This window comes from Garra rufa, chromosome 3 (assembly GCF_049309525.1).
Source record: "Garra rufa chromosome 3, GarRuf1.0, whole genome shotgun sequence".
Classification (NCBI taxonomy): Eukaryota; Metazoa; Chordata; class Actinopteri; order Cypriniformes; family Cyprinidae; genus Garra; species Garra rufa.
Window position 1 is genome coordinate 46,189,203 of NC_133363.1, and position 21,785 is coordinate 46,210,987.

Below are 21,785 nucleotides of genomic sequence, written 5' to 3' on the forward strand. Positions count from 1 at the left end.
GAAGTAAGCACATGAATGGACTGCTGTTTTAATCTCCTTCTAATTTGTTATTTACGTCTCACCATTCTTGGAAATGTCTCTTACCTGAACTTTGCGACCCTTGCCCAGAATGATTGTTGTGTCGTGCGCATTGATGATGACAGATCTTACATAAGACACTTTCTTATTATTGTCTCTGTGCTCGTTCTGCGTATCCACAGAAAAGTAGGGCAAGCCGGAGGTCTCGTTACAGAGCTTAGTGAGAGTGTAGGAACAGGCACCCATAAAGTGATGTACTTTATCATCGAAGGTGTTATAATGAGGGTCACCAGAAACTGAGCAAATGCCTGTACCTAAAAGAGAAGGAGATGAGAAATTTAAAAGTTTAGTTCCATGTGTCAACAGGTTTGTGGAGAGCAGCATGTGTTTATGTAATAAGATGGTAAAAACTATACTGTGTAAACCTCTAATTATATGTGTAAACCAGTACTATATTTGTTACCAAGTGGTTTGCAGCCATAGTCTCCATCTTGAAGCTGGCAGCTCTCAGTAGGAAGACAGCTGGTGTTGTAACACTGGATAGTTCCTCCACCCTCACATGTACACTTCTGTGTACAGCCCTCCAGATACCAGCTTTCATCTACCTAAATATGGCCACATAGGAATGTGTTAGAAATCTATCAGGTCAGGCAAATGTTTTCTATTTTTAAACATTAACAAGTTATTTAAAAAAAAAAAACTGTTTTAAGCTATTGAAAATGCAATATAAACGCGAAAAGAATGGGTTTTGATATATCCCACTGTCTCATTTGAATCCGTTTGCCAAAAAGAAGATTCAGGAGCTGAGTCGTTCAGTGACTCCTTCGTCCAGTAGGTGGCGACAAATGCATTGTTGTGTTGTGTAGTGACATTTAACTCAACCAAATCGTTAAAAACGTTAATGCAGCCGAATGTTTGGTTTTCCTTTTTTCTAGACAAAACATTAATCACTGCAATTTCTGTTCACCGGTCATAGATGTTCAAGTCAGAAGGGCATAGGTGAGCTCAGCACTACATAACAAGCGACAAACTATCTGAAATCGACAAACACAACAACAACAACCGCACAAATAAAGCGGCAAACAGTAAAACAATAAATATTAAGTAGTTGAGTTAATTTGCACAATTTATTTACGGCGTGGTGGATTGCTGGAAACTCGAGTAGCCTACCGTGTTTATCTCAGTAACGTTAGCTTTATCCCCAGATTGGTTAAATGTGCTCACATTTGACAGAAACGTAGAAAGTAAGTCATGGAAGAGCTTGTTGTTTGTCTGACTGAGTTGGTGCTTTTGCTGTTTAGTGTTTTAAACACTTCTGGATGACAGATAGCTTGTTTGTCATTTTCTCGCAAGAATAACGACGAACTTAGACAAGAGGCCTAAAGAAGTCATAGAGTGAAAAGGTAACTATACTAATTTTCCTTCTACCTTTAATAGTTTGTGACCCTGGACACACAACCTGTCATAAATTGAATAAATAAGCTTTCCACTGATGTATGGTTTGTAAGGATAGGACAATATTTGGCCGAGATACAACAATTTGAAAATCTGAGAGTGCAAATAAAATCTAAATATTGAGAAAATCACCTTTAAAGTTGTGGAAATGAAGTTCTTAGCAATTAATATTACTAATCAAAAATTAAGTTTTAATGTATTTCATGGAACATGATCTTTACTGTACTAATGATTTTGATATAAAAGATAAATAGATCATTTTGGCTATTGCTACAAATATACTTATGCTACTTAAGGCTGGTTTTGTCCATGGTCACATTTATGTAAAACTGCTATTTAGTTGAACAGAAATTGATGTTTTTAGTTTACTCATCATGCTTATTTAGCTATTTAAAAAAAAAAAAAACTTTGACTTGACTTTAACTTCGAAGGGGTCCCTTTTTCATAATCTTGTCTATGGTCCCAGTACCCCATGGGTCAGCTTAAGTGTTTAACTCACTGGATGGTAGGAGCCTGAGGAGTCCACACAGCCGCAGTCTTTAGCAGGAACACATTTGTTGTCACTGAGGATGAAGCCAGGGTCACACTCACAGCCTTCTACACACTTCTCACTGCAGCCCGGTGGTCCATTGATACCCAGACATGTCTCGGGACAGGAGCTCACACATATGGAGTAATGGCTGTTTGGAGGGCATTCCAGAGCTGATGGAAAATGAAGGAAATCATCATTAAATGATGAAATTATGGTTAAAGTGGGGATGCAGTGTGTAGTTTCCCAGTCGCATGTACTGTCCCTCTGCGATGGCATTCCTATCGTATCTGCCTTGGCCATTAAAGGCATAAAAGCCCCATAAATAATAAAAACAATAAGGCTAAAGTTACGTAAGTGTTCAACTCTAGCTTTCCTATTCTAACATTCTGAACTGCATTTACGTCAATAATTTATACTGTGCATTAGTGGGAGCTAAAAGCAAGGCTTGTCACTGGGAATGTGAAATGTGATTCTTGCATGGATGTAAGACCAAATTTTGCTTCTTTATTTTTTGCTCAAACCATTTCTCAAACCCTACACCTTATGCAATACGATACAATATACTCACGGCAGAAGTCTGGCTCCCTCCACTGATGGACAGGTGCACCTGCACTCAGGCAAGCATCAGTGTAGGCCTGTAGCTGGTCACAAAGGGCCTGCTGCAGACCCTGGTACTGGCACATATCAAACACACAGCTCTGGAAGAAAGGCAATGGGTCCACCACATTTATGCAGTCCCTGTGAGGAACAAATATGAGAGAAAGTGTGCAATGATTAAGCACAAAAAGTCATTGTCTCAAGTTAGAATTAGTATTAATAACAGAGCTTGCATTTCAAATGGAATGATTCTACATTGTTTACTAGCAGAAAATGTCAACGTTTGGCAAGTTCTAACCTGAATGCTCCATTTACGTCAGTTATTCTCCCACAGTTCTCTGGGTTTGACACGACACCCTCCAGTGCAGGATCGCAGGGTGGTTGAGGTCCGGGGTCAGGCTTGCACCTGAAAACACATTGTCATTATCAAGACATGACTGAGAATTTGAAGTCAACATAATCTTAAAAATATTGCCCTGTCTGTTATGTGGTTGATAAAATGAAGTAAAAGTAAAAGGTACTGACGTTGCATCTTCATCGTCATCAGTTTGCCAGCTGTCGCCAAACTGACTTGAGCTGTCCGTTTGGGAGCCATCTGGCTTAGTGAAATCATTATTGGGGTTGTCATCATAGTCCCCACACAGGCCACACATCTGGTCGTAGTAAGAACTGAGAAAATGAGGGAAAAAAGAGATTAGTGTAAAGACATTCATTTTCCCAGAGATGCTTTTTGATTTTTCTTTTGCAGATTTACTCATAACCTATAACCCTTAACAATTATTATGGGTCTTAGTGTTTTTTTTTTTCCAAATACTGTCAGCATTGTGTATATATTTCAGTGAGGCGTTTGTCACATTTTCTTTACCTGGGAACCGAGATCTTGGCATAATGGTTGCCGTCCCACTGCACCTTAAGGCTGAACGGAGTTGTGAGGATTACGTATTGTCCAGCAAGAGACAGCGAAATGAGCGGAGATGGAGAGTGAGGGAGAGACACCCTGTGTCCATTCACCTGAATGAGCAAAAAACAGATAAAACCAGAGATTGATTGAAGGCTAATGTAAGTTCTGACAAAAAGAACCTCAATTCTTGATCTTAAGATTACAGAATGACTTCAGTGGTGGTTTAATGAAGGCAGCTGCTGTGGATACTTGCCAGAGTTCTTCCTTTTTTCATCATTGTCACAGTGATGCCATCAACAGTCACGTACAGTTTCCTCAGGTAAGAAACGCCAGAAACTCCTCTCTCTTCATTCTTACCCTCTATGGAGAACCAGGGGCCTGCATAGCCAGGATAGAAAAAAGTAAAGTAGTAAATTTTGGGGACATTTAATGTACATTTAATCAATAGTAAAAATACAAAAGTTCGCTATACTGATGAGCAAAGCACACTAATGTTACTGCTGGTTGTGGATAGTTGACGTTGGCCATTGCTTACCAGTGTTGTTTTTGCAGGTGCGGGCCAGAGTGTAGGTGCAAGTGCCCATGTAGCTGTAGTATTTGCCATCAAAGGTGTTATAATGAGGATCACCAGAGATAATACAGTCTTTAGATTCTGTGAGATTGAGAAAAAAGATTGTTCAGCTGTTTTTTAAGCTCTGAAGAATTTGTAAAGTTTAATAGTTCACCGTTGCACACTGTTTGTGAATAATGAAAAGTTCACATGCATAGTCAGGCTGCAGCCTCTATCTCTCTAGTCAAATATAAATGATTTAGTCTAATATTAGAAGGATTAATTAGACATCACATCTTTCTTTTTAGAGCCAGTGCACAAAGCTGATGCCAGTTGTTGTCCTATTAATGCATATACATGCTGGATAAAGCTGAGCTGTAATTGCATCTAAACCTAAGTGAGACTTTCATTAAATATTGATTGAAATTGAATGGATGGATGGATGAAATTTGAATGGAAAACACACTGGGTAAACCAGAATACTCACTTTCTGGGTAACACCCAATTACACCATCCTGTACTTCACATTGTTCCATTGGTGGGCAGTCAGCAGCATTACAGGTAACGAATGGAGGGTTGCACTTACACAGTAGCTCACAGTCCTTCGTGTAAAACTCTTCACCTGGCTAAATCCATGGAGGGAGAAAAGTCATGAAAAATTGTTGATTGAATATAACATACCATTTCTGTCCTAAATGACACCAAATTCAATTTCCTCACCTTATAATAATGTCCATTATGCTGGCAACCACATGTGTCTTCCTTTACACACTGGCCAGCACTGAGGATATATCCAGGGTCACAAACACATCCTTCAGAACAAGGCCCGGTGCATTGACTTGGTGGAATTGGGTTGCAGGAAGGCTGGCAAACTGGGGCGCATGATTCAAAGTGACTGTTGGGTGGGCATTTCGGAGCTGGAGAGGAAAAATTTATGTTAGTGTTAATTGACTGTTATTGACAGTACATGAAATAGGACAAGCTGTTCATGTCTGTATTTATTTGTTAGAGTTTATGGTCAAGGAATATGTATTTTTCAGACATACGACAGAAGGTGCTGTTTCTCCAGGGTCCAATTGTGACGCCACGGTCCTGACATTCATTGACGTATGACTCTATTGCTTCACACAAAGCGGAGTGAGCACCATCCAGCTCACAAACATCAAACAAACAGTCTTGGAAGAAACCCTATACACACAAGGTTAAGATTTTTAAGTATGTTATATAGTTAAAATTATGCACTAAAGCATTTCAGACTTTCAATTTCACTCACATTAGGGTTTATTTTCGGATGGCAGGCAGCAAATGGGCCATTGCTGTCCAGTATGATACCACAGTAAGCAGGCCCTTCATACAAGTCCTGCTCATCATCTGTACAACCTGGGGGTGGGCCAACGTCTGGCTTGTTACACCTAGGGCAGAATCAAAGGTAAGTCACCTATGATGTGAATTAACAGAGAAATGTATTTTAGTTGTACAGTATAGTGCCTTACTCAGGGTCTGTGTTCCAGCTGTGGCCAAAGTCATTGGGGCTTTGGACCAGTTCACCAGTTGGTGTCTGGAAGTCATCCTGAGGGTCTCCGTTGTAGTCCCCACACAGTCCACAAAGTTTGTCCTCGTAGCTGTAAAATGATCACAAACATGTAAAGACATTCAACAGTGAATCACGTTCTAAAGGAATTATTAAGAAGACTTTTATAAGTACTATACTCACTCCTTGATAACTTTAATGTCCATGTAGTGGTTTCCGTCATAACGTACAGTTACTCCAAAGTTCAAGGCCACTGTGTAGTGCTTGCCAGACATAAAAATATCAACACCACTGACAGGACTCAGGGGAATGTTCACATTGGTACCATTGAGCTGAGAAAAGTCAGAAAACACAATTATCAATTTAAATGTGCCACTAAATAAGGTGTATACACTATATGTATGGAAAAATACTGTATATACATGTTAGTGTAGTGCTATAGAAATTGTTATTTTTTCTTACTTGAACGGTTCCTCCTTTCAGAATGGACACTATGACTCCCAGTGCATGGACATGAACTGCTTTTACATAGCTAATATGAGGATTGTTGTAGCGATTCTCATTGTCTGTGTATACAGCGAAGTGAGGCACGTCTGTGCTGTTACAAGGCTCGGACATCAGGTAAGAACAGATACCCATGAAGTCATAGCGCCGGTTATCAAAGGTGCTATAATGGGGGTCACCAGAGGCAACACAGGTGGAGGTTCCTGTGAGAGAAAAATCCCTTGGTGTCAAAAGAGCAGTTTTGCGTATTGTTTGATCACTTGTCAGTTACAGTAATTGACTTGGTTATTGAATTTTTTTTTTAATTAAGGGAAGATTGTAGTGGTTTTCTGTAATACCTTTAGGGTAGCATCCATGCGCTCCACCAACCTCCCGACATTCTTCTGTCACAGGGTCACAGGTGTTGTCCACACAGTCGAAGGTGTAGTTGCCAGCACAGCGACACAGCATGGAACAGCCATCTCCAAATATGATCTCGCCAGGCTGAGTGTAAATACAGACCAAGATTTTTAGATCAATAGTTTAGGTCCAAAATCTGGATAAAAATGCAGCATCACAACAATGATGACTCTTGTACCTCAAAGTAATTGTTTTCTTCATCCAGACATCCACACTGCTCAATAGGAACACAGCGCCGGCCACGGAAAACATATCCTGGTTTACAGAAGCAGCCGCTGATGCAAGAACCAGAGCAGTTAGTGGAGGGTTCTGCGCAGGTAGGAATACAGGCTGGGCCGCAATCAATGTACTCAGAGTCTGGAGGGCAGTTCACTGTTTGAAGACATGAAGGGTTTGTTTATCCATGCGAATGTTATTGTTTTAGACAAATGTTTCTAAGAAAAATTTAACAAGTTTAGATTACCTGGTGGAGTCGGTGATGAAGTACCTGGCTTAGGTGTTGTTGTTGTCACTGTTTGAAGACATGAAGGGTTTGCTTATCCATACAAATCTTTAAATTTTTTTGATAAATGTTTCTAATAAAAATTGAAAAAAAATTTAACTACTTAATAGTGTAGGAGCAAGTACCTATGTACAGGCACCCAAGAGATATACTGTATCAATGTAGGTAATGAGGGTCACCAGAGAGAGAAAAATTCTTATATTCAAAGAGAATGTTAAGAGTGAAGGAATACATTTCAGAAAGAGCAGCTCTAGATGTGTCAGGATTGCCAATTGCTTTGTTTATCTGCATGTGTGCATATAATGATATGATAAGATTTGTAAATGTACCACTACGTGTGCTTATAGCTTTATCATGTATAAACCAGTACTAGAATTATTACCAGTTGGTATGCAGACGTAGTCTCCATCTTGAAGCTGGCAGCTCTCATCAGGAAGACAGCTGGTGTTATAACAGTGAATATTTCCTCCACCCTCACATGTACACTTCTGTGTACAGCCCTCCAGATACCAGCTCTCATTCACCTAATATCAAAGTTTTTGACAGTTTTACATCAGTGGGTCCCAATTTTATAATCTTGTCTAATACCCCAGTACCCCATGGGTCAGCGTTAGTGGTTAACTCACTGGATGGTAGGATCCTGAGGAGTCCACACAGCCACAGTCTTTTAGAAGAACACATTTGTTGTCACTGAGGATGAAGCCAGGGTCACACTCACAGCCTTCTACACACTTCTCACTGCAGCCCGGTGGTCCATTGATACCCAGACATGTCTCGGGACAGGAGCTCACACATATGGAGTAATGGCTGTTTGGAGGGCATTCCAGAGCTGATGGAAAATGAAGGAAATCATCATTAAATGATGGAGAAGGCTAAAGTGGGGGTGCAGTTTGGACTATGTGATTTCCCTTTTCTCTGAGGCATAATTTCACAGTATAAATTCACTTCAATAATTTATACTGTGCATTAGAGGGAGCTGACTCTTGCATTGATGTAAGATGCTAAATTTTGCTGCTTTGTTAAATGATTAAACTGTTTCTCCAATCCTACACCTTTTGGAATATGATACAATATAAGATTGAATGACTCACGGCAGAAGTCAGGCTCCCTCCACTGATGGACAGGTGCACCTGCACTTAGACAAGCATCAGTGTAGGCCTGTAGCTGGTCACAAAGGGCCTGCTGCAACCCATCATAACTGCACATATCAAACACACAGCTCTGGAAGAAAGGCAATGGGTCCACCACATTTATGCAGTCCCTGTGAAAAGCAAATATAAGAAAGTGTGCAATGATTAAGCACTGTAAGTCCTTCATTGTCTCAGGTTAGAATGAGTATGAATGAGAAAACATGAATATTTGTAATGATTAATTTCAAATGAAAGGATTTAAGATTAATTAGCAGAAACATGTCATAGTTTGGTAAGTCCTAACCTGAATGCTCCATTTATGTCAGTTATTCTTCCACAGTTCTCTGGGTTTGAAACGACACCCTCCAGCGCAGGATCGCAGGGTGGTTGAGGTCCGGGGTCAGGCTTGCATCTGAAAACACAACACGGATCTGTACTGTTCAACACCAGTATAATTGAGCATAGAAAGTTGACTTAATCATAAAAAAGCCTGATGAAAAAGAACAGTGAAAGATACTGACGTTTCATCTTCATCCTCATCAGTTTGCCAGCTGTCGCCAAAATGACTTGAACTGTCGGTCTGGGAGCCATCTGGCTTAGTGAAATCATTATTAGGGTCTCCATCATAGTCCCCACACAGACCACACATCTGGTCATAGTAGGAACTGATAAAATGAGTGAGAGAAGTATAAATGGAAAGATCAATGTCAAAATATATATTTTTTATGTATAAATTAAGCTTTTTCTTTTGCAGGATTTACTCAAGACCTATAACAATTATAGAGTATTAGTGTTTCCTGTTGAATGGCTCAAGTCAAAATGATGCATATATTTCAATCAGGCTGTTTGCAGTGATTCAATACCTAGGAACTGAGATCTTTGCATAATGGTTGCCGTCCCACTGCACCTCCAGGCCAAACGGAGTTGTGAGGATTACATATTGTCCAGCAAGAGACAGCGAAATGAGTGGAGATGGAGAGTGAGGGAGAGACACCCTGAGTCCATTCACCTGAGTGAGTGAAAAACAGATAAAACCAGAGTTTGATTGAAGGCTAATGTCAGTTTTGTTGGTTCTTTTGCTGTGTTGTAAAGATTATTATTGGAAAACTGAAAAATGGACAGAGGGGTAATCTGACTATGAACAGATTAGGAGCAGCTGAAAGAAAATATTTGCTAAAAGCTATTGTGTCCATTTACTTAATCTCAAGGATTACATCCCATAGAGACTAAATATATATTGTAGCCATCAATTTAAATCTTCAATTGTTGATCTCAAGGTTACAGAATGACTTCAGTAATGGTTTAATGAAGGCAGCTGCTGTGGATACTGACCAGAGTTCTTCCGTTTTTCATCATTGTCACAGTGATGCCATCAACAGTCACGTACAGCTTCCTCAGGTAAGAAACACCAGAAACTCCTCTTTCTTCATTCTTACCCTCTATGGAGAACCAGGGCCCTGCAAAAGAAAGAGAAGTATTGTCATTTTAAAGCTGCTTATTTTTTTTAACTCTTAAACCTTGTAAAGTTTATTTCAGGGATATACACATTAAATCAATAGTAAACTCATTGCAACTGTAGTTGTGGATCTTTGTGCCCTGTCTTGGCCATTGCTTACCAGTGTTGTTTTTGCAGGTGCGGGCCAGAGTGTAGGTGCAAGTTCCCATGTAGCTGTAGTATTTGCCATCAAAGGTGTTATAATGAGGATCACCAGAGATAATACAGTCTTGAGATTCTGGGGGATTGAGAAAAGAGATGTTTTTTTTTCTTTCAATTCATCCACCATTTGTTAAGTGCCCAAGAATGTGTATTCTAAAAATGTTTATAATACAACCTCCTAGTCGTGACACAATGCACAATCAAATATTTGAATTAAAAACACATTGATGTCACATGTTTCAGAGTATATGCAGCACTAAGGCCAGTTGTAATCTGACTAACATGCTAAACGAAACCAAGCAACAATCACATGCATGATTTAAAAAAAAGGTTGCAAAATAATGCAATAATGATTCCAGACTAAATTGTTTACAATTTAAAAAGGCAGTATTATTTTATTCTGACTGAAATCAAACTTTTGAAATTACGGATATACACTTACTGAGTTAACCAGAGTACTCACCTTGTGGGTAACACCCAATTACACCATCCTGTACTCCACATTGTTCCATTGGTGGGCAATCAGCAGCATTACAGGTAACGAATGGAGGGTTGCACTTACACAGTAGCTCACAGTCCTTTGTGTAAAACTCTTCACCTGGCTAAATAAATGGACAGAAAAAAAGTCATGAAAAATACCAGTTGATAGACTATAACAAACCATTTCAATCCTAAATGACACCAAATTCAACTTCCTCACCTTATAATAATGTCCATTATGCTGGCAACCACATGTGTCTTCCTTCACGCACTGGCCAGCACTGAGGATATATCCAGGGTCACAAACACATCCTTCAGAACAAGGCCCGGTGCATTGACTTGGTGGAATTGGATTGCAGGAAGGCTGGCAAACTGGGGCGCATGATTCAAAGTGACTGTTGGGTGGGCATTTCGGAGCTGGAGAGGAAGAATTTATGTTAGAATGTGCTAATTATGTGCTAATTTTGTGACTTCACTCTAATAAATCAGTATGAGAAATGGGACAAGCCATTCATGTCTGTATTTTTTGTTAGAGTTTATAATTAAGAAATATGTATTTTTCAGACATACGACAGAAGGTGCTGTTTCTCCAGGGTCCAATTGTGACGCCACGGTCCTGACATTCATTGACGTATGACTCTATTGCTTCACACAAAGCGGAGTGAGCACCATCCAGCTCACAAACATCAAACAAACAGTCTTGGAAGAAACCCTATACACACAAGGTTAAGATATGTAAGTATGTTATATGGTTAAAATTATGCCCTAAAGCATTTCAAAGTTTCAATTTCACTCACATTAGGATTGATTTTCGGATGGCAGGCAGCAAATGGGCCATTGCTGTCCAATATGATACCACAGTAAGCAGGCCCTTCATACAAGTCCTGCTCATCATCTGTACAACCTGGGGGTGGGCCAATGTCTGGCTTGTTACACCTAGGGCAGAATCAAAGGTAAGTCACCTATGATGTGAATTAAGAGAAATGTCTTTTAGTTGTACAGTATAGTGCCTTACTCAGGGTCTGTGTTCCAGCTGTGGCCAAAGTCATTAGGGCTTTGGACCAGTTCACCAGTTGGTGTCTGGAAGTCATCCTGAGGGTCTCCATTGTAGTCCCCACATAGTCCACAAAGTTTGTCCTCGTAGCTGTAAAATGATCACAAGCATGTAAAGACATTCAAAAGTGAATCAAGTTCTAAAAGGTTATAAAGAAGACTTCTATAAGAACTATACTCACTCCTGGATAACTTTAATGTCCATGTAGTGGTTTCCGTCATAACGTACAGTTACTCCAAAGTTCAAGGCCACTGTGTAGTGCTTGCCAGACATAAAAATATCAACACCACTGACAGGACTCAGGGGAATGTTCACATTGGTACCATTGAGCTGAGAAAAGTCAGAAAACACAATTATCAATTTAAATGTGCCACTAAAGATGTCTACAGTGTGGAAATAATATTGTATATACATGTTAGTGTATAATTCAGTAGCAGTACTATAGAAAATAATGCTGTTTTCTCTTACTTGAACAGTTCCTCCTTTCAGAATGGACACTATGACTCCCAGCGCATGGACATGAACTGCTTTTACATAGCTGATATGAGGATTGTTGTAGCGATTCTCATTGTCTGTGTATACAGCAAAGTGAGGCACGTCTGTGCTGTTACAAGGCTCAGACATCAGGTAAGAACAGGTGCCCATGAAGTCATAGCGCCGGTTATCAAAGGTGTTATAATGAGGGTCACCAGAGGCAACACAGGTGGAGGTTCCTGTGAGAGAAAAATCCCTTGGTGTCAAAGACATACATTTAAAGTTGATCATAAATACTCTTTGTATCAAGAATTACTGCAAGTTAATAACTACCAAGCCTAATAACATATTTAGTAGAATATTGTATAAAAGTCTGTTTGTTTGGAAGCTTGTGGGCTTTGAAACATGAGCTGTCAGAGGAGCAATTTTGCATATTGTTTGATCACTTGTCAGTTACAGTAATTGTAGGTTAAGGGAAGATTGTAGTGGTTTACTGTAATACCTTTAGGGTAGCATCCATGCGCTCCACCAACCTCCCGACATTCTTCTGTCACAGGGTCACAGGTGTTGTCCACACAGTCGAAGGTGTAGTTGCCAGCACAGCGACACAACTTGGAACAGCCATCTCCAAATATGATCTCGCCAGGCTGAGTGTAAATACAGACCAAGATTTTTAGATCAATAGTTTAGGTCCAAAATCTGGATAAAAATGCAGCATCACAACAATGATGACTCTTGTACCTCAAAGTAATTGTTTTCTTCATCCAGACATCCACACTGCTCAATAGGAACACAGCGCCGGCCACGGAAAACATATCCTGGTTTACAGAAGCAGCCGCTGATGCAAGAACCAGAGCAGTTAGTGGAGGGTTCTGCGCAGGTAGGAATACAGGCTGGGCCGCAATCAATGTACTCAGAGTCTGGAGGGCACTTCACTGTTTGAAGACATGAAGGGGTTTGTTTATCCATACAAATGTTATTGTTTTAGACAAATGTTTCTAAGAAAAAATAAACAAGTTTAGCTTACCTGGAGGTGTTGGTGATGGAGTAGTTGGCTTGGGTGTTGTTGGTTTGGGAGTTGATGGACCTGGTGTCGTTGGTTTAGGTGTAGTGGGTTGGGGTGTAGATGGACTAGGTGATGATGGACCTGTTGGTGTGGGTGCTTGAGAAGTTGGCTTAGGAGTTGAGGGACCTGGTGTTGTTGGTTTAGGTGTAGATGGGCTAGGTGATGATGGACCTGTTGGTGTGGGTGCTTGAGTAGTTGGCTTAGGAGTTGAGGGACCTGGTGTCGTTGGTTTAGGTGTAGATGGGCTAGGTGATGATGGACCTGTTGGTGTGGGTGCTTGAGTAGTTGGCTTAGGAGTTGATGGACCTGGTGTCATTGGTTTAGGTGTAGATGGACTAGGTGATGATGGACCTGTTGGTGTGGGTGCTTGAGTAGTTGGCTTAGGAGTTGATGGACCTGGTGTCATTGGTTTAGGTGTAGATGGACTAGGTGATGATGGACCTGTTGGTGTGGGTGCTTGAGTAGTTGGCTTAGGAGTTGATGGACCTGGTGTCATTGGTTTAGGTGTAGATGGAGTAGGTGATGATGGACCTGTTGGTGTGGGTGCTTGAGTAGTTGGCTTAGGAGTTGAGGGACCTGGTGTCATTGGTTTAGGTGTAGATGGGCTAGGTGATGATGGACCTGTTGGTGTGGGTGCTTGAGTAGTTGGCTTAGGAGTTGATGGACCTGGTGTCATTGGTTTAGGTGTAGATGGACTAGGTGATGATGGACCTGTTGGTGTGGGTGCTTGAGTAGTTGGCTTAGGAGTTGATGGACCTGGTGTCATTGGTTTAGGTGTAGATGGACTAGGTGATGATGGACCTGTTGGTGTGGGTGCTTGAGTAGTTGGCTTAGGAGTTGATGGACCTGGTTTAGATGTAGTGGATTGGGGTGTAGTTGGCCTAGGTGTTGTTGGTGTCACTGTTTGAAGACAAGAAGAGTTGCTTACAGTACCTATACATATGTTGTAACTACTTGATAGTGTAGGAGCAAGTACCCATGTGCAGGTACCCAAATGATGTACTTTATCAAATGAGATAATGAGGGTCACCAGAGAGAAAAATTATTATATTTATAGAGAAAATGAAGGAATGCATTTCGTAAATAGCAGCTCTAGATGTGTCAGTATTGCCAACTGCTTTGTTTATCAGCATGTGTGTATATAATGATATGATAAGATTTGTAAATGTACCAGTACACATGCTCATAACTTTATCATGTAAAAACCAGAACTAGAATTATTACCAGTTGGTATGCAGACGTAGTCTCCATCTTGAAGCTGGCAGCTCTCATCAGGAAGACAGCTGGTGTTATAACAGTGAATATTTCCTCCACCCTCACAAGTACACCTCTGTGTACAGCCCTCCAGATACCAGCTCTCATTCACCTAAATATCAACAGACATTTTTGCTGTGGTTTTATGAATGTTTATGTCAAGGTTTTGACAATTTACATCAGTAGGTCCCAGTACCCCACAGGTCAGCCTTATTGTTCAACTCACGGGATGGTAGGATCCTGAGGAGTCCACACAGCCACAGTCTTTTAGAAGAACACATTTGTTGTCACTGAGGATGAAGCCAGGGTCACACTCACAGCCTTCTACACACTTCTCACTGCAGCCCGGTGGTCCATTGATACCCAGACATGTCTCAGGACAGGAGCTCACACATATGGAGTAATGGCTGTTTGGAGGGCATTCCAGAGCTGATGGAAAATTAAGGAAAACATCATTAAATGATGGAGAAGGCTAAAGTGGGGGGTGCAGTTAAAGGCATAAAAGCCCCATAAATAATAAAAAATAATAAGGCTAAAACTAACACAATTGTAGATTTTCCATTTTAATCTCTTTAATCACTTCAATAATTTATACTGGGCATTAGAGGGAGCTGAAAGCAGGCTTGTCACAGGAAGATGCCAAATTTTGGTGCTTTGTTATATGCTTAAACCACTTCTCAAACCCTACACTTTATGCATTATGATACATTATATGAGAGAATGACTCACGGCAGAAGTCAGGCTCCCTCCACTGATGGACAGGTGCACCTGCACTCAGGCAAGCATCAGTGTAGGCCTGTAGCTGGTCACAAAGGGCCTGCTGCAACCCATCATAACTGCACATATCAAACACACAGCTCTGGAAGAAAGGCAGTGGGTCCACCACATTTATGCAGTCCCTGTGAGGAACAAATATGAGAGAAAGTGTGCAAGGATTAAGCACTTAAACTCCTCCATTGTCTCAAGTTGGAATCAGTATTAATAACAGAGCATCCAAAATGTCAACGTTTGGTAAGTCCTAACCTGAATGCTCCATTTATGTCAGTTATTCTCCCACAGTTCTCTGGGTTTGACACGACACCCTCCAGTGCAGGATCGCAGGGTGGTTGAGGTCCGGGGTCAGGCTTGCACCTGAAAAAACAACATAGATCTGCATTGTTCAATACCGGCAATGAGTATAGGAAGTTGACCTAATTCTAAAAAAGCCAGATAAAGAAGAAGAAGAAGAGAGAAAGATACTGACGTTTCATCTTCATCCTCATCAGTTTGCCAGCTATCACCAAAATGACTTGAACTGTCGGTCTGGGAGCCATCTGGCTTAGTGAAATCATTATTAGGGTCTCCATCATAGTCCCCACACAGGCCACACATCTGATCATAGTAGGAACTGATAAAATGAGGAACAAAAACAATGATTAATGTAAAGATATTTATTTTGTCCAGAAAAGCATCTTCATTTTTATTTTGCAGGATTTACTTAAGACCTATAACCCTTAACAATTATTGTGGGTCTTGTCAAATGGTTCAGTTCTGAATGATGCATATAATTCAAGCAGGCTGTTTTCGGAGTTTCAGTACCTGGGAACTGAGATCTTTGCATAATGGTTGCCGTCCCACTGCACCTCCAGGCCGAATGGAGTTGTGAGGATTACATATTGTCCAGCAAGAGACAGCGAAATGAGTGGAGATGGGGAGTGAGGGAGAGACACCCTGAGTCCATTAACCTGAGTGAGTGGAAAAACAGATAAAAACAGAGGTGGATTGAAGGATAATGTAAGTTCTGACAGTTAGTTGTTTTGTGTTGTCAAGATTATTATTGGAAAACTGAAAAATGACAGAGGGGTAATCTGACTATGAACAGATTAGGAGCAACTGAAAGAAGTTATTATGTCCATTTACAATCTGAAGGATTAAATCCCATAGAGGCTAAAATATATTGTAGCCATTAACTTGAAACCCCAATTCTTGATCTCAAGGTTACAGAATGACTTCAGTAATGGTTTAATGAAGGCAGCTGCTGTGGATACTGACCAGAGTTTTTCCGTTTTTCATCATTGTCACAGTGATGCCATCAACAGTCACGTACAGCTTCCTCAGGTAAGAAACACCAGATACTCCTCTCTCTTCATTCTTACCCTCTATGGAGAACCATGGGCCTGCAGGAGAGAGAAAAATGTTATTGCATAATTTTTTTAAATGAAGTTTATTTCAGGGATATGCACACTAAATCAATAGTAATAGCAATAGTCATTGCAACTGTAGTTGTGGATCTTTGTTCCCTGTCTTGGCCATTGCTTACCAGTGTTGTTTTTGCAGGTGCGGGCCAGAGTGTAGGTGCAAGTGCCCATGTAGCTGTAGTATTTGCCATCAAAGGTGTTATAATGAGGATCACCAGAGATAATACAGTCTTGAGATTCTGGGGGATTGAGAAAAAAGATTTTTTTTTTAATTCATCCACCATTTGTTAAGTGCCTCCTAGGACCCCATTATACTATTGTATAGAGTAAATACGTTTATATACGCAGTTTACATGCACAGTCAAGCTACAGTCTTGTTTTTAGAGCACATACAGCACTAAGGCCAGCTGTAATGTGACTAACATGTTAGACCAAATTGTTTACAATCAAGCTTTTGAGTCACTTACTGAGTTAACCAGAGTACTCACCTTGTGGGTAACACCCAATTACACCATCCTGTACTTCACATTGTTCCATTGGTGGGCAGTCAGCAGCATTACAGGTAACGAATGGAGGGTTGCACTTACACAGTAGCTCACAGTCCTTCGTGTAGAACTCTTCACCTGGCTAAATCCATGGAGGGAGAAAAAATGCTAGTTGATTAACTATAACAAACCATTTCTGTCTCAAATGACACCACATTTAATTTCCTCACCTTATAATAATGTCCATTATGCTGGCAACCACATGTGTCTTCCTTCACGCACTGGCCAGCACTGAGGATATATCCAGGGTCACAAACACATCCTTCAGAACAAGGCCCGGTGCACTGACTTGGTGGAATTGGATTGCAGGAAGGCTGGCAAACTGGGGTGCATGATTCAAAGTGACTGTTGGGTGGGCATTTCGGAGCTGGAGAGGAAGAATTTATGTTAGTGTTAATTTTGCAACTTCACTTTGTTTGACAGTGTGAGAAATAAGACAATCCATTTATGCCTGACATTTTTTAGTTAGAGTTTATAATTAAGAAATATGTATTATTCAGACATACGACAGAATGTGCTGTTTCTCCAGGGTCCAATTGTGACGCCACGGTCCTGACATTCATTGACGTATGACTCTATTGCTTCACACAAAGCGGAGTGAGCACCATCCAGCTCACAAACATCAAACAAACAGTCTTGGAAGAAACCCTATGCACACAAGTTTAAGATCTGTAAGTATATTATATGGTTAAACCTATGCACTAAGTCATTTCAAATTAACTTTCGATTTCACTCACATTAGGGTTGACTTTTGGATGGCAAGCAGCAAACGGGCCATTGCTGTCCAGTATGATACCACAGTAAGCAGGCCCTTCATACAAGTCCTGCTCATCATCTGTACAACCTGGGGGTGGGCCAACGTCTGGCTTGTTACACCTAGGGCAGAATCAAAGTTAAGTCATCTATGATGTGAATTAAGAGAAATGTATTTTAGTTGTACAGTATAGTGGCTTACTCAGGGTCTGTGTTCCAGCTGTGGCCAAAGTCATTGGGGCTTTGGACCAGTTCACCAGTTGGAGTCTGGAAGTCATCCTGAGGGTCTCCATTGTAGTCCCCACACAGTCCACAAAGTTTGTCCTCATAGCTGTAAAATGTAAAGTCATTCAAATGTGAATCAAGTTCTAAATGATTATAAAGAAGACTTCTATAAGAACTATACTCACTCCTTGATAACTTTAATGTCCATGTAGTGGTTTCCGTCATAACGTACAGTTACTCCAAAGCTCAAGGCCACTGTGTAGTGCTTGCCAGACATAAAAATATCAACACCACTGACAGGACTCAGGGGAATGTTCACATTGGTACCATCAACCTAAGCAAAGTCAGAAAACACAATTGTCAATTTTAATGTGCCACAAAATAAGACACACACACACACACACACACACACACACACACACACACACACACACACACACACACACACACACACACACACACACACACACACATGTTTGTTTTTGTGAATTGTGGGGACATTCCATAGACGTAATGGTTTTTATACTGTACAAACGATATTTGCTATCACCCTACACCTTCCCTACACCTAAACCTAGCCCTCACAGGAGACTGTGCATATCTTTACATTCTCAAAAAAATGTATTCTGTATGATTTATAAGCCTTTTGAAAAGTGGGGACATGGGCAATGTCCTCATAAGTCACCCTCTCCTTGTAATACCTATGTCATACCCATGTTATTACACAAATTTGTGTCCTGATATGTCACAAAAACACACACACACACACACACACACACACACACGCACACGCACACGCACACGCACACACACACACACACACACACACACACACACACACACTTGTTTGTTTTTGTGAATTGTGGGGACATTCCATAGACGTAATGGTTTTTATACTGTACAAACGATATTTGCTATCACCCTACACCTTCCCTACACCTAAACCTAGCCCTCACAGGAGACTGTGCATATCTTTACATTCTCAAAAAAACGTATTCTGTATGATTTATAAGCCTTTTGAAAAGTGGGGACATGGGCAATGTCCTCATAAGTCACTCTCTCCTTGTAATACCTATGTCATACCCATGTTATTACACCAATTTGTGTCCTGATATGTCACAAAAACAAGGTACACACACACACACACACACACAGACACACACACACACACACACACACACACACACACACACACACACACACACACACACACACTGTTGTATAGATTATAGTGTACAATTCATTAGCAGTTCTATAGAAAGTAATATTATTTTCTCTTACTTGAACAGTTCCTTCTTTCAGAATGGACACTATGACTCCCAGCGCATGGACATGAACTGCTTTTATGTAGCTGATGTGAGGATTGTTGTAGCGATTCTCATTGTCTGTGTATACAGCGAAGTGAGGCACGTCTGTGCTGTTACATGGCTCGGACATCAAGTAAGAACAGTTGCCCATGAAGTCATAGCGCCGGTTATCAAAGGTGCTATAATGGGGGTCACCAGAGGCAACACAGGTGGAGGTTCCTGTGAGAGAAAAATCCCTTGGTGTCAAAGAATTACATAAATACTCTTTGTATCAAGGATTATAATACTGGAAGTTAATAACTACCAAGCCTAATAACAAATTTAGTAGAAGATTGTATAAAAAGTCTGTTTGTTTGGAAGCTTGTGGACTTTGAAACATGAGCTGTCATAGAAGCAATTTTGCATATTGTTTGATCACTTGTCAGTTACAGTAATTGTAGGTTAAGGGAAGATTGTAGTGGTTTTCTGTAATACCTTTAGGGTAGCATCCATGCGCTCCACCAACCTCCCGACATTCTTCTGTCACAGGGTCACAGGTGTTGTCCACACAGTCGAAGGTGTAGTTGCCAGCACAGCGACACAACTTGGAACAGCCATCTCCAAATATGATCTCGCCAGGCTGAGTGTAAATACAGACCAAGATTTTTAGATCAATAGTTTAGGTCCAAAATCTGGATAAAAATGCAGCCTGACGACAGTGACAAATCTTGTACCTCAAAGTAATTGTTTTCTTCATCCAGACATCCACACTGCTCAATAGGAACACAGCGCCGGCCACGGAAAACATATCCTGGTTTACAGAAGCAGCCGCTGATGCAAGAACCAGAGCAGTTAGTGGAGGGTTCTGCGCAGGTAGGAATACAGGCTGGGCCGCAATCAATGTACTCAGAGTCTGGAGGGCACTTCACTGTTTGAAGACATGAAGAGTTTGTTTATTCATACAAATGTTATAATTTATTTGATCAATGTTTCTAAGAAAAATCAAACTAGTTTAGTTTACCTGGTGGAGTCGGTGATGGAGTAGTTGGCTTAGGTGTTGTTGGTTTGGTAGTTGAGGGACCTGGTGTCGTTGGTTTAGATGGAGTAGGTGATGATGGACCTGTTGGTGTGGGTGCTTGAGTAGTTGGCTTAGGAGTTGATGGACCTGGTGTCGGTGGTTTAGTTGTAGTGGGTTGGGGTGTGGATGGCCTAGGTGTTGTTGGAGTTGCTAAAATCAAGCAAGATACAGTTAATAGACTGGTGCTTAGGCTATAAAATATGTTTTATAGATGAACCGACTGATACTTTTAGACTTAGAAAAGCATTAATGACATTGTGTGCCACCTACCTGTACAAGTGGTAATGCAGACACTATCAATTGCAATGTCTGTCTTGTCTGTTTCACCAAAAACACCAACAATTACAAACTGAAATGAAAAATGTGAATTACAACGTAAAAACATGAACCTTTGGCAAAATTTATGATGAATATAAAGTATTTTGTAACTCAAATAGGCCAGATCATTGTCAAAAATTATATAAAAGCTCATTCACAAATTTTTAACTGGGAGAATAAAACTGACCTCCACTGTATCAGCTGAACCAACATAGCGAATGCTTGCAAGCTTCCAGCCCTGACCTTGATTTCCTTTGAGGCTGAAAATAGGGGCTCCAAGTGCCCCACCTAAAACAAATTAATGATAAAAAAAATCTGAGCCAAGATCTCTGTAATTAATCTGTATAATAACATTTTCAAAAATCATTAATTGTCTATACCCTCAAAAGTTAATGTATGGCTTGTATATGTGAATATGATCCTCATTTCATATTTTTTATATCATAAATTATGTTTTAATAAACTCTTAATCTTCACCCTTTAGAACAGCTGTAGGCTTATGACTCTTACCATTAGGGACTGCATGGACATTAAGCTCCATGTTGGCAGCACTGCCATACATGTAGTAATGGAAGTCCAGCTGTAGGCAACCAGAGGCTGGGGTAGAGGGGCTCCAGAGCTGCCCAGATTCTCCTTGTTCACTAAAGCTGGAGTCCATTAACAGGTAGGAACCAACTACATTGGAAAGAAACAGTTTAAGTAAATAGGGAATGTTGAGAGGACTGAAAGCAGCCCTTAAAATCATATTGTACTCACATCCTGGTTTGGAGAAATCATCATCAGGGCCAGTGTCTGGTGTATCTGTCTGTCCATTCCAAAACTCCCAACCAAAGATATCGTCATCAGATACCTCATTCCTCCAGCCACATAAGACATTATCATCAAAATCACACCCAGCTATACAGCCTGTATAAAAACAAAAATAATGTTGCTTATAAAATCATAATTTAAATCGAAATGTATATCTTTGTAACATGCAATAAGGGTGAAATAAAGTACCAGGACAGGCTCCCTCTGTGATGACAATGTTATCCAGGGCAGTGTCACATGATGAAGTTAATCCACGCTTTGCTTCAAACACAATCTAGAAGAGAAAAATTGACATTATAACTTACAGGGGGATTTTCTGTCACGCTTTAGGAGTCATAAAGCTAATTGTGTCATCAAGAGCTTCAGAAGGGCTCTTGGGAACTTTTTTTTATATATGATGCTAAAGAAAAGACCTACATCCATAAACAGTGACCACACTGAAAAGTCTTCTATAAAGCCCATTATATTTGGGCAATTTTTAAGGCAATT

The 21,785-nt window shown here is 40.6% G+C and overlaps 1 protein-coding gene across 1 annotated transcript in view; it reads right to left on the reverse strand.

Moving 5' to 3' along the window:
* zanl (zonadhesin, like) overlaps positions 1 to 21,785 on the reverse strand; it is a 39,489-nt gene that overhangs the window by 12,201 nt on the left and 5,503 nt on the right. The window contains exons 3-62 of the mRNA XM_073836629.1: positions 21,486 to 21,570; positions 21,243 to 21,392; positions 20,997 to 21,161; positions 20,674 to 20,774; positions 20,439 to 20,517; positions 20,112 to 20,318; positions 19,825 to 20,018; positions 19,586 to 19,730; positions 19,086 to 19,330; positions 17,990 to 18,138; positions 17,782 to 17,910; positions 17,564 to 17,702; positions 17,333 to 17,474; positions 16,997 to 17,193; positions 16,770 to 16,908; positions 16,404 to 16,520; positions 16,136 to 16,260; positions 15,683 to 15,828; positions 15,348 to 15,491; positions 15,128 to 15,235; positions 14,834 to 15,003; positions 14,331 to 14,533; positions 14,075 to 14,216; positions 12,812 to 13,750; positions 12,526 to 12,719; positions 12,287 to 12,431; positions 11,779 to 12,023; positions 11,492 to 11,640; positions 11,272 to 11,400; positions 11,054 to 11,192; positions 10,827 to 10,968; positions 10,477 to 10,673; positions 10,240 to 10,378; positions 9,736 to 9,852; positions 9,452 to 9,576; positions 8,983 to 9,128; positions 8,641 to 8,784; positions 8,424 to 8,531; positions 8,081 to 8,250; positions 7,616 to 7,818; positions 7,372 to 7,513; positions 6,951 to 6,998; positions 6,666 to 6,859; positions 6,427 to 6,571; positions 6,047 to 6,291; positions 5,768 to 5,916; positions 5,547 to 5,675; positions 5,327 to 5,465; positions 5,100 to 5,241; positions 4,774 to 4,970; positions 4,541 to 4,679; positions 4,039 to 4,155; positions 3,757 to 3,881; positions 3,468 to 3,613; positions 3,128 to 3,271; positions 2,901 to 3,008; positions 2,574 to 2,743; positions 1,973 to 2,175; positions 482 to 623; positions 85 to 332 (exon numbers count right to left, since the gene is read on the reverse strand). Of these exons, the coding sequence (XP_073692730.1) occupies positions 85 to 332; positions 482 to 623; positions 1,973 to 2,175; positions 2,574 to 2,743; positions 2,901 to 3,008; positions 3,128 to 3,271; positions 3,468 to 3,613; positions 3,757 to 3,881; positions 4,039 to 4,155; positions 4,541 to 4,679; positions 4,774 to 4,970; positions 5,100 to 5,241; positions 5,327 to 5,465; positions 5,547 to 5,675; positions 5,768 to 5,916; positions 6,047 to 6,291; positions 6,427 to 6,571; positions 6,666 to 6,859; positions 6,951 to 6,998; positions 7,372 to 7,513; positions 7,616 to 7,818; positions 8,081 to 8,250; positions 8,424 to 8,531; positions 8,641 to 8,784; positions 8,983 to 9,128; positions 9,452 to 9,576; positions 9,736 to 9,852; positions 10,240 to 10,378; positions 10,477 to 10,673; positions 10,827 to 10,968; positions 11,054 to 11,192; positions 11,272 to 11,400; positions 11,492 to 11,640; positions 11,779 to 12,023; positions 12,287 to 12,431; positions 12,526 to 12,719; positions 12,812 to 13,750; positions 14,075 to 14,216; positions 14,331 to 14,533; positions 14,834 to 15,003; positions 15,128 to 15,235; positions 15,348 to 15,491; positions 15,683 to 15,828; positions 16,136 to 16,260; positions 16,404 to 16,520; positions 16,770 to 16,908; positions 16,997 to 17,193; positions 17,333 to 17,474; positions 17,564 to 17,702; positions 17,782 to 17,910; positions 17,990 to 18,138; positions 19,086 to 19,330; positions 19,586 to 19,730; positions 19,825 to 20,018; positions 20,112 to 20,318; positions 20,439 to 20,517; positions 20,674 to 20,774; positions 20,997 to 21,161; positions 21,243 to 21,392; positions 21,486 to 21,570 (9,924 nt within the window). The remainder of the gene's footprint in view (positions 1 to 84; positions 333 to 481; positions 624 to 1,972; positions 2,176 to 2,573; positions 2,744 to 2,900; positions 3,009 to 3,127; positions 3,272 to 3,467; positions 3,614 to 3,756; positions 3,882 to 4,038; positions 4,156 to 4,540; positions 4,680 to 4,773; positions 4,971 to 5,099; positions 5,242 to 5,326; positions 5,466 to 5,546; positions 5,676 to 5,767; positions 5,917 to 6,046; positions 6,292 to 6,426; positions 6,572 to 6,665; positions 6,860 to 6,950; positions 6,999 to 7,371; positions 7,514 to 7,615; positions 7,819 to 8,080; positions 8,251 to 8,423; positions 8,532 to 8,640; positions 8,785 to 8,982; positions 9,129 to 9,451; positions 9,577 to 9,735; positions 9,853 to 10,239; positions 10,379 to 10,476; positions 10,674 to 10,826; positions 10,969 to 11,053; positions 11,193 to 11,271; positions 11,401 to 11,491; positions 11,641 to 11,778; positions 12,024 to 12,286; positions 12,432 to 12,525; positions 12,720 to 12,811; positions 13,751 to 14,074; positions 14,217 to 14,330; positions 14,534 to 14,833; positions 15,004 to 15,127; positions 15,236 to 15,347; positions 15,492 to 15,682; positions 15,829 to 16,135; positions 16,261 to 16,403; positions 16,521 to 16,769; positions 16,909 to 16,996; positions 17,194 to 17,332; positions 17,475 to 17,563; positions 17,703 to 17,781; positions 17,911 to 17,989; positions 18,139 to 19,085; positions 19,331 to 19,585; positions 19,731 to 19,824; positions 20,019 to 20,111; positions 20,319 to 20,438; positions 20,518 to 20,673; positions 20,775 to 20,996; positions 21,162 to 21,242; positions 21,393 to 21,485; positions 21,571 to 21,785) is intronic.